The sequence below is a fragment of the Lonchura striata genome, chromosome 6 (assembly GCF_050655825.1).
Source record: "Lonchura striata isolate lonStrDom1 chromosome 6, ASM5065582v1, whole genome shotgun sequence".
NCBI classification, from domain to species: Eukaryota; Metazoa; Chordata; class Aves; order Passeriformes; family Estrildidae; genus Lonchura; species Lonchura striata.
This window is the reverse complement of record NC_140708.1, coordinates 13,671,063-13,683,104: the sequence shown is the minus strand read 5'-3', so window position 1 is coordinate 13,683,104 and position 12,042 is coordinate 13,671,063. Positions and strand designations below refer to the sequence as shown.

Below are 12,042 nucleotides of genomic sequence, written 5' to 3'. Positions count from 1 at the left end.
ACAAACATTGAAAATCTAACAAATTATGTAATAATTTTTTAAAGTATATTTACTTTTTAGACTTGTAGGTGCTAAAGATAGGTTAATTCTAATGTTGCCTCATTGTTCAGCCCCTTCTTGTACAGCTGAAGGCTCATGAAATATTAGTTGCACTAGTGTTTAGAAACACTAACTGCTATTATCTTCCATTTTTAAGTGGGGTTGTGCTTTTTTATCTTGCATTTAGCAACACAGTGAAACTCTTCATGCAAGTCTCTGAGTCAATGAGACTATCATCCTCTAGTGGTACTTTATATCCATAACAGAGGGAATTTTTTTTTTAGCTCTTCAACCAGGTAAACTGTTCAACTTGGGTAGACCAGCTCTAGAGAATGTCTTTTTGTGAAAGTTTGAACTCAGTTCCTGATGTCTGAAGACAAGCTTTACCCTATCCTATACTCATAAATTTTACTTAAAACAGGAGTTCCAAAGATTATTCATTTTTGAACAATGGAGTGAGGCTCAAATTCTTTGCCTTCCAGATTCATAAATGAATATAAAAATTAATCAGGACTCAGATCAGGACAAAGGTTCTGAATGGTGAGATCTGCTCATGTAGACATTGTACCACCTCAGTACCACTTCAGCCTTGATTCAGCTTTGCAGACTCTTTTCTCTTGGGGGTCATCTACATGGCAGTGCTTGGCTTCCAAGTTCATCTCTCCACGGGTAGATTGATGTGGTCAGCAACAAATAACACCATTTTCTTATTTGTTCTCATTGTCATTGAAAATTCTTCCTTGGAGGGAGGAGGCGTCAGCAATTTTAGAGCTCAAAATTCTGCAATTTTCTGCAGCTCACAGTAGGCAGAATTCTCTTTCAACTCATTGCTTTCCACTGGGTATAACTTTATCCAATAAATCTCCTTTCAGATAGGATTTTATGTTCTAGGTTGTGGCTCTTAGGTGTTTCTTAGGCTTACAGTGGTGGTATAAGCTTGTCAAAATAGTTCCGATTCATCTGGTTTTACTTTGAAGTTTACTGGGTTTACTGTTTTCCCACTGCATAAAATACGTATTTCCCTCTCACATAATTGTGTGGAGAAAACAGTTCTTAGTGACTGCACTTATATTTAATTCTGCAGATGTAACGAATTCTTACCTTTCGGGAAAAAAAAGTTTTAAAGAAAATAAATTAGCCTCAAGGCATTTAAAAATAGAAATGTAGGACTCGTACTATATATTTCATGTATGCATTTTTAAGACTTCATTTAGGCAGAGCAGCTTAAAAAGTCTCATCATCTCTGGTACACTTTATGGCAACCATCACCTAGAATATTATGCTGCATTGAGCAAAAATCTCAGGGTCACTACAAAAAAAATACTTATTTTATTTTTTTCTTTTTTGCAATGACTGGAACATGTTTTTCTTTTGAAAAAGACTTTGATCACATCTGATGATCCAGTTCCCTCCAGCTCAGTTAATTGATCAGCAGTTACCTCAAAGCACCTGGTGTCAAGTTTAGTCTGTCACTTACTATTCATCCAGAAGTCTTGGGCACATAGCAGCAACAGAGTAAATCAAACCCATACTGGCAGCATATTTTTAGTCTGTGTATCTACAGCTCCACGAGGCTTTTACAAGTAAGAAAACATCTCCTAAAAGTGTACCTTAACCAGTATTTTTATTCTGGCAATTAGTTCTAGTGGTCTAATCATAAGTGCTAATACAATTATTGCCTGTCTTCTGCAGCATTTTTTTAATGCCAATAAGTTTCTAACAAACAAAACAAGCAGAGAACCCAGTCTTCAGTTGACTCTGCATGAAGTAATTGTAATTCCACTGGGAATGCATATGAGTTGTTGTGTTCATCTAGCAGGCATAAATATGGGCATTAAATATTTTGGCTGGTAACACAGGTTTTAAAGACAACATTTTTCTTTAGATTGAGTGCAGATGCATTTACTTGAATCAATTGGTTTACATATACTTGTCAATTATAGCAATCACACCGTGGATATATTTATCTACAAATTGAAGTTGTGTTCCTGTAAGTGAGGGACATTGGCTTTTTCTGCTTTACTGGCTTTATCTTTAATCACACTTACAAAGAGCCTTTAATGGCTTGTGAGATCCAATAACTGAGGTGGTAAGGTTAATGGGGCATCTTGTTATGCTACACATTTTTGTTGCAAATAATTTTGTATATTAAATGCATTAAATCTTTGCCATAGGAAAGTGAGACCAGAATTTGAGTGGCTAAAGGAGCTGGGTCCAGCTGACAGCTGATTGCACAAATAAAGCTTAAGAACAGTGACAGCAGCTGCCTTTAGAGAATGACACAACTGCAAGATACAGCCAATATCTCAAAAGTAGCAGTGAGTGATTTTGTCTGGCAAAGACAAATTTGAGGAAGTTAAAATAACAGTAAAACCTACTCTTGTGATTATCTTACTTCACCCTGTAAAAAGTAGGAGATAATTCATATCCATCCAGTATGGTTCATGTATGTGCCCATGCCCACCATGCCTAAACTTTTTTACCACTTCTCTAGCCATGGATGTGCTGAGCATCATCTCCACTTTCAGTGCAGAAATACAGCAGAGATTTTTTTTTTTTACAAAGAACTGTGGCTGAGACCTCTCCCTGTTAGGATAATTTCTGAGAGAGATTTTTTTGGATAAGTGGTCCTAACCATCAAACATTGCACTGCAAGAAATCCTTAGAACACACAATACTCCACATTTTCCATTCCAAGGAAATGCTACCAGCTAAAGGGGTTACCTTACTCCCACACCCAGGCCAACACTGTGCTTCCCTCCCTGCCACCTCTATGCTTGTCTGGTTATTGCAAGCACTTGATTTAAAGCCCAGATTTGCTCCCTCTGCCCTGTGATGCTTAGAGAATTGAAGAAACTGTGCTGCTCGTAAAGCAACATGTACTGTGCTTTTGTGCAGTACTGATTGTCAATAAAATGTAAGTTAGCTAAAATAAAAATACTGATTGTCAATAAAGTTCAATTTAGCTAAAACAAAATTCACATTTCTAAGTAAAAGCTTTCATGGCAATAAAGAAAAACAGAAAATACTGATAATATTAAAATTGCCAGTTTAATTATTTTTTTTAACTATCCAAACCCTCATGTTCAAACTTTAAAACAGAATAGTGATATCAGCAGTAGGCATTTGTAAAGCTGTTACCAGCTGAAACCTGTGTTAAAGTATATTAGTTAAACATACTTCTGCTACTATCCTTCTACCCGTGCTTTCCTACACACACCAAAATCTCGACACTAAACCTGGTGGGAAAGGCTGCCACAGAAGAACCTCTTGTGTATGCTGAGTACCTTTCTTTTCCCTATAGGCAGAAATGTAGCTTTTAACAGTCAAATAATTCATTCCTGGGGCTTAAGCAATTACCTGGATATGATGAAACTTACTTTAAAAAATAAAGACAGAACTAAATGCAGCATGTAATCATGTAGATCAAGACTGGAGGAAAAACAGTTCCTTAGAATGTACAGGAAATATTTAGGGAAGCAGAATAGACCTTTCAGGATTGTTACAGAAAGAAAGAAAATATGAACAAATTCCCCCATTTTTCATTAGCATTTTGAATTTCCAACAACCTCCAGGGTGTTTATTTTGTACTTTATCAATTGCCATATATAGAGCTAGGGAAGTAACAGGAGGTTTGGGGTTTGATGGAACTCCTAGAGTTTGCCCAAATCCACAAGTGTGCAATGTATATAGAGAGAAACTGTTCACACAGCCTTAAAGCTGCTTAACAGCTTAAAATGATAAAAAGTCCTTAACACAATTTAAGAACTTAAACCACTTAAACTGTTTGAAGCAGCTTGTGAGTTCGAGGAGTTTGGGGCAGGGAGTGTGCTGAGAGGCAGCCCTTGGGGATGGTCTCCCACTCCAGGAGTCCCAGAGAAAGGCACTTTTTGCAGCTAAACCTGGGAGGCCTGGGGGTGATGTTAGGGAGAAGAGGGAAGAGCTCTCTATGTATTTTTATGGGGCATTGTGTATATGCCCAGATTGCTTTGCTTTAAATAGTGTGGCAGGGAATGTTACAGGCATGTGAGATGTCAGCAGTGGCATCTCCCCAGTGAAACAGGGAAGAGGGTGGCAGAAAAATATTGTCTGTGACAAGTCTTCAGCTGTGGAAAACAGCTTTGGCTCATGGGCCAAAGGAAGGCTCCTCAGGAGCATTAGGAAGAAATCTGCACAAGCTGCAAGCCAAAATGTTCTGCTTTTGTGGCTCCTTGAGCTGGATGTTTGGGGGAGGTGGCCTTTCAGATTTATTCATCAGGAAGTTTTTGTTTCTGGAAGATTGTTTTTGGGGAAAAAAATGGGGTGAGGCAGGCAGGGTTGCTTTAGTTTAACTGATGTCAAGTAATGTTAGTTGGCTATATCAGAAGCATGTTGTTAATATGTGAAGTCAGACATTTATAAAGCGTTTTAAAGAAAATAAGCCATTATTCATGAGATTCAGTTTGGTCCCTGCTGCTGTGGGGTCATCAGTGTGTTGTGTATGTGTGCTCTGGCACAGCACAGAGATGATACTTGAGGACAAAGGAAGAAGGCACAGGAATGGGAATGAACCTCTCAGAGAGGGAAAAGCCCAGCCAGGATGCTGCTTCTGATGGCAGTGATGCCACCTTAAATGTTTTGAAGCTTGGGCTGGTTTTCATTGATGCAGGCAGTGATTTACACCTTTCAGTGCAGAGAAGGCTGTAAAACATGAGTGAATTACATTCTGTGCAATTTGAAAATAAATTGTGCATTCACAGCCACTCCGGGTGAGGCCCATTTACACTTCCAGAGTTGTATATGATGAGTAAATGAAAGTTAGGCCTCTGTGTGAATGAAAAATGTCTATTTTACCAGAGGCTGTGAAAAGAGAGAGAAAGGGAGACTTAGTGGAAATTGGAAGCAAGATTTTATTTGTTTGTTTAAAACACTCATATTGATTTGGAGTCAGATGGAACATTGATATAACTGCAAACTAATTTCACTGATTTCCACGAGGTATTTCTGATTAAGTTGATGGGGCTGGAAGTTTAGATTTATAATCTGAGTTTTTCCTGTGTTCAGGTAAGTCTTTATCACATTATATTCTTGTGCAATCTCGGTGGCATATTTGACATGAATGTTATTGCTAAAAAAAAAATCTTCACCTGGGTGAAAAAGAGCTTGGGTGTAGTTAAAATCATATGATCTCAGTACAATTAACTATTTTGTGTTCCTTTTTGATGAGGAATGAAATATGGAAATGTTATTTGGTGAGGGTGCTTTCTGATGAGTGACAGACATAGAAAGAAACCATTTAATTAATGAAGTCTTGCTAATGTACTACATAATACTAATTTCTCAATATCGCTTGAATTTCAGAACATTTCAGGATCTGTCCAAACAAATGGATATATCTTATGGTACAGTCAGGGACTCAGCAGTGTATGAATACTTTAAAGCAAAAGGGACCAACCCTTTGGAGCAGGATAACACATTTGCTGAACTGTGGAGGACTATCAGTAAGAATAATGGGGCAGATAATTGCGTATCAAACCCTTCTGAAGGCATCAGGAAGGTAAGACTGGATCACAGGGGTTTTCGTTTAATTTCTGTATCAATGTTGTTTCTATGCAGTTAATGTTAAGTCACAGGAAAGAAATTACAGTCATTTTAAACATCCCTAAGTTCCTATATAAAATTCCTTTTAGTACCTTAATGGCAGATAAGAATCATATTTTGGTGTCATTGTTCTGAATTTAAGCACTTTAGGTCTGCCTAAGTCTTCAGGATGTAAGTTCTTTGGATCTGGTCATAAAATTTCTTAGTTTTGTGGGAGCTTTGATAATGCCTTTTTGGATGTAATTCTTTACATTATGCAGTACTGACTCCTGTCCTTTGCTCATATGAGTTTGTTTTCTTTTTTCTGAGTTCATGATTGGAAACATGAGTAAGAATTAAGGGATCCACAGAACACATACTCATTTCTCTTGAAACAGAATTTTAATGCAAGATTTTTCTTTGTTTATCCCAGACTTTAAAAAATGCATTCACTTGACACTGTTTTAACAAAATGTTATTTCTCTGAGATAAAACTACACATTTTTTGTGGAACAGAGAATTAATGTGGTATTCAAGGACTGATGTGTAACAGCTTAGGATGCTGCATCTTTGTTCTAAGTCCTGTGATAATGAGTATTGGCCATTACAAATGCCCACTCACTCACAGCCTGCCTCTCCCCTCTGCTCCCCATCCTGAATCTCAACAAAAGCAGGCAGTAGCTTACATCAAACACGTCCAGTACATTGCACAGAAGGGATGCATGCTGAAAGCCTTGATGTGCTGCTCCTTTAATGAAAAGCATCCTCTTCATCTCTCTATCGATTTTTTCCCTAAAACAAGTTAACAGTTTTTATTACCATAGTGAATGTTTGATCAGAGATACTCTTGTCAGTGAAACACTGATTTACTAGTTCTTTATGCTTTTGTATGTTGGATATAATAAAATGGTTTGGGCTTGCATTTACTTTTTCGAATTTTTGAAACCTTTTCTGAACAGCCAGAAGGACAGTTTCCAAATTCTACTGGTTTTACAGTGCCATGAAGAGGGTGAACACAAGTAATGCAAGCCATCTCATTTCCAAATTCAAACTCCTTTAGCAAAAGATTCCCAACTCTTTGCTTGACTTTTGGACAAAATCTTTATATGGACACTCCCTTGTCTTAGCATTCAAGTATTCAGTCAAAATTTGGGTTCACCCTGCCCATCCCTCAGTTGATCTTCCCCAAAGCCTTCTACTCCAAAATCCTCTCTTTCTTGGGCACAAGGTAGAGCTCTAGCAATAGCAAAGTCTGCAGTGGTTGTTGGCTTCTTTTTTTTCTTAATCTGCTCAGCATTTTATGAAAATGAGGCCACTTTTGGTAGCATTTAGAGGAGAAATAGAGACATTAAATACTTTTCTATGTATCCTAGCATTTAAGCCAATAATAAAACAGTTCAGCTAAGAAAAATATCCAGTATTTTACTTTTCTTTTTTCTAACATTCTTATGGCAGTGCTCTTTATCCATGGAATTGTAAATACTCTTATTCTGTAAGCCTAGTGCATGCTGCCATTTATGATAGCTACATTTGCTAAGCCAGAAATGTAACTGCAGATTGGCAGGCAGTTGAGAATACCAATTATATTGTCTGTATGGAGCTGGCAGCTCCATCCTATCTATGTGATAATAACTTTTCATACTAAGTTTGATTTCAGTGTTGTAGGGTGATTTTTATATGACTAGATCAGCTCATTCAATTAATGTCAACAGCTAAATTTTACTTCAGTCCCCAAAGATGACCGAAACCACTATTTGATTAGACACCTACATAAATTGGCTTTAATATTTAATAACATTGTCAACTAAACTATTGTGTTTATAGTTTAAGTGTCACTCTTCCTAGCTCATTGAACTCTCTGAATAAACAGACAAGTTTTTTATGTCGAGTATTATGGCTAGAAATTCTGGGGTTTTTTTTAAAGGAGAAATTATGTCAGCCAAGGAAATGAGAGTTTCTATCCACAAACACATACTGCTGCATGAAAGAAATGTAAATGTGCCTTACAAATGTGTTTCATAGGAAATGGGAACTCTAAATCTTTCTAGCATAAAAAGATTCATAAAGTATTTTTCTGAATGAGGACTTGCCTGGCACAATGCAAAAGAGAAAAAAAATCACTACTGTTCTTTCTTCCCTCCTTCTCCTTTCCATTTTCTTCAGACAGTATCACAGTTCAGCTGCAGTTACAAACAAAGCTATGCCACTTCAGTGCAAAACAGGGAGTGCTGGTTATTTGTGCCCCAGACAGGTATTTCAGGTGTTTGTCCCTATCCCATTTATATTTCTCCACTTCAAGGCCCTTTGACTGTCTGAAAACAAAGGGATGGCAGTGGAAGAAAGTCATGTGAGCTTTCATGGTGCTTGGTTGCCATGGCAGAGATGTCTCTTCAGACACAGCAGGGTCCCTGCAGCCGCAGTGACCATCTCCCATGGGCAAGGCACAGCTTGTGCAGCACTGGGAGAGCCACGGAAAAGGCAGGAATGCACTTCAGTGCCACATAAGTGACAGGAGGACTCCTGAGAGCCAAGGGTGTGGGGAGGAGGTTGCTTTTGCTGTATTCCCAAGGTAGTTGAAAGTGGACATTGAAGATGGAAAACCTCCTCCTATTTAGCAGTACCTCTGCACAGCACAGGCAGAAACCACACAAACCACCAGCCCATAGAAAATGCTCTTTTGCCACTTTGAGCTGTCTGGGACTATCACGGATGAGCATTGACTAATGCTGTCACTGGAAAGTTTCTAGAGCCAGGATCTCAGGGAACTGTTTGCTTTACATCCACTGGCAATCAGGGTAATTATTGATTGCACCAACATACATAATAACTTGTGGTTTTTATTTCCTTTGGGAGCACCCATTTTTGCTTTGAAAGAATGAAGTAATATGATCCCCATGTGATACTGCATCTGCTATAAATACAGATAGGAGAATTAAACTCATTATTGCATTTTATAATGCCCTGCTTTGGTTGAGGTTGTTTGTTCCCCTGTCCAATTAATTTGGTGCCAGAATTTCTCTGAATTGTTTCTTTTCTTCCTGCGTATCACTTTTGATGAAAAGCGATCAAAACCAAGTAGAGCACAAAATGAGAATGCATCATTGATTTAGGCAATAGCACAGTAAGAATTTTCTCATTCTCTTTTTAGCTTCCTTAATGATCACTGAGCATTAAATCAGAGTGATCTTCTCTCTTCATTCTAATTTTGAGAATAGAAGTAGTTTAAAAGTTCATTTAGTACAATTTTTAAGAAACTACTTTGTCCACAATGAATTTGATATTGTAAATTGTGATTACTCTCATAGAGCTTCATAAATTTCTTCATTTCTTGACCGATCAGCCTTTGAAGCAAAAGCAAATTCTTCCTTAAACCTGAATCTATTGCATCCTGTAGTGGTTCCTTAATTATTTTAATGTTTGAAACATTTCAACAGGATCAAATGGCATGTTCTTCTTTTTATTTGAACTATGTGTCTTCTCTTAAAGCACTTTTTTATAGATAATAAATGTTATCCAACAGTCGTTTTGAACTACTCCACTACTGCCAATGTAAAGGTCACTTTTTGATATTTCTGTGGTGCCAGCCATATAATGGGATCAGTTACACTGACACTCTGTACTGACAGTAAATTAATGATGAATTTTGCATTATCTGGCATTTCTGTCTTAAGTATGATAGCTTGTTCAAAAATTTCAGTTAAATCACAGATATATCAGTGATTACTCTGGAATCAATATTTTTTTATGTTATTATTATTTATTATCATGCTTTCTTTGAAGCAACATTGTTTAACCATCAGTAAGGCAGGACCCTTTGAACAATATTCCTCTATCTCCATCTGTGCTGAAGAGTGACATTATGGGGTTGTTTACTGCTTTGATGGAGTATTATTTTCTTTGTGTCCCTTGTCTTTTCAAGAAGCCATCTTCTTTGGCCTTTTAATTATTTTAGGATTGCAAAGAATAAATATTTTTAATAAAAGGTTTGCCCAGAGGCTCTTTTTCTTAAATCTGTTTTCTTAAATATCTTATCTTTCTGATAAAGAGGTTTCTGAAAATTAAACCAAGTGATTTTTAGTTTGTTGTGCGGCATGCCTGTATGCTGAGAGTCACAGTAAGGCCATAGCAAAGGAGCAAAATATGAAATACAATGAGAAGAATGAAGTATAAATTTGAGCTCATTATTCTATGTTTATTTCAGTCTTTTTTTTTTTTACTCAAGCTATCTCACCTGTTCTCAGCTGGCATGTGCACAGGTCCTTTCACCAGTCATCCTACATTCATGGCCTGGAAATTAAGGGGCAGGCATGCCCCTTAAAGACTCTATGAAGACATGGAGTCTTTCATTAAAAAAAAAAAAAAAGAAAAATGCTTAAACCACATTTAAAATTTGAGGTAGATTTTTTCACTGAAAATAAATGTCAGTTTTATTTTATTTGGCTTTTACTGCTTGCCTAGTGAAGGTATATAAAAAGTCAGCCTACTTCAAACACACATGCATGTGTGCACTTATGTATCTTGTACATATGTTTTTCAAAGTTTGACAGCTTTTCCTTAAATTGAACAAATGATACTGCTTAGCTGTCACAACAGATATTAACAGGGAAGTGAAGGATGCTGAATTTAGACAGCAACTAAACATTTGTTACAAGAAAACTTTCCACACAACGAACACACTAATAGTATGAGGTCTTCACTCTTCAGGGAGGAAAATTTCACAAGTGGAAGAAGTTTGGAAAGAACTAAATCTTCCCTTAGGAAAAAGGGATCTTTGCAGATCCTGGATTTTGAAGGAGGGGACACAGCCTTGCACCCAGGATTTCTGGGAGCTGAGACACATGCACAACCAAGAGTTTAAAAGTCAGGTTCCTGATTGTGCTAAAATAATCAGGCTGTCAGAGAAATAATGCTCTGCAGATGTGATGACATTGGATAGGCTATTTATGTCATTAAAAATATATAAAATAGATGTGAAGAGATCTGGCAGACTTGGTTTATTGACCATTTGCAGTTGCAGAATGTGATTTAGGATAGCAGCACTGCAAACACAAGAGAAGTAGACCTTTACAAAAGATCTGCTGAACAGTATTGAAAGTCAGTGTACAAAGCCCTTGTATATAAGATAACATACAGAAAACTGAGGATTGAAAAGTAGACTCAATAATTGCTTTTCTTCTTTAGCCAGTGCATTGTAATAGAAATCAAATATTTGAGGAACATCGTGTTCTTCAAGTATTACTAAGAGATAGATAAGGAATGTATTGTGTTGTCAGTGTTCTTTTCTAAATTGTAAATGTGAAAATATTATTTGCTGGCCAGTTTTGAAAGAACAGAAAATAAATACAGCCCTTTAAAATGAACAAACCACCAAAAGACGCCCAAAAAACAACCACAACAACAACAACAAAAACCCACCAAAATCCCAAACTAAAAAAATACAAATCCAAATGAAACAAGATAACAAAAAGAAAAAAAAAAAAAAAGAGAAATCTAAAATTCAACCAACTAGCTTAAAAATACCCAGACAAATGTAAAACACATTTTACCATAGTGAATTAGGCCAAGTCTTTCTGGGGTGTCCGATTTCAGTATATCCATCAGGCAGGATTTTTGTTCTCTAATATTATGGATTTTGAATAAATTCTGTGTACAGTAACAAGTGCTGCTGCTTTTGATACCCTGAGGACTTATTTTTAATGCTGACAGTTTCCTATAACAGGTAGCAAAATCCTATGTATTATTATTTACCATGGAACAGGGTGTGGCTGAGTAATAAAAATAATTTTTTCCAAGGGTTCAGTGTACAGACTCCTTCACATCTGACCAAAAAGAAAGGCTATAACATTTCTACTCTGTTTTAACCTAGAAACAAATGAATTTGTGGATCTTTGCCTCGATGTAGATAAAAGGGGGAATCAGGGTGGATTACAGCAAGTACCTTACAGAAAGTCTAGGCAATATTATTTTAATCTTTGTTTCCCTGAATTCTGCCTCCTGGAAGATACCTCACCCATTTGATTTACTGTCATGTGTAAGCAACTGTAAGGGACTTCAGAAAGGTATGGTTTATTTCAAACTACGATGAAGTAACTTATTTCTCAACTGAGGAATCCATTGTAATGAAATAACTGATGGAGTCTTACAAACTTACAGGTGAATTCAAAACTAAGCTTAGAAAATAACTGGAAGGATGAACTAATTCTGTGCCAGAGCTACAGCCATTTGCTAGGGGAGCTTTGTGAATCAGTTCCCATAATGTATAAAGAAATATATACAGGACTTCAGCTACTTAAATATATTAGGCAACCAATGGTTACTTTAACCAACAAAATTACATTTTATTTTACTATACTGAATCCCTATCCAAATGTGTTTCTTATGTCTTAAGTAAGGTGATTTACATGCATTATCTACACTGTGTGCAGGCCTTGGTTTCAGTCCCAA

General features: G+C 36.8%; 1 protein-coding gene across 5 annotated transcripts in view; it reads left to right on the top strand.

Moving 5' to 3' along the window:
* GRID1 (glutamate ionotropic receptor delta type subunit 1) overlaps positions 1 to 12,042 on the top strand; it is a 516,570-nt gene that overhangs the window by 468,015 nt on the left and 36,513 nt on the right. For all 5 annotated transcript variants that reach the window (XM_085583261.1, XM_031505170.3, XM_077784530.2 and 2 more), the window contains exon 13: positions 5,380 to 5,575. In XM_085583261.1, coding sequence (XP_085439387.1) covers positions 5,380 to 5,575 — 196 coding nt within the window. The remainder of the gene's footprint in view (positions 1 to 5,379; positions 5,576 to 12,042) is intronic.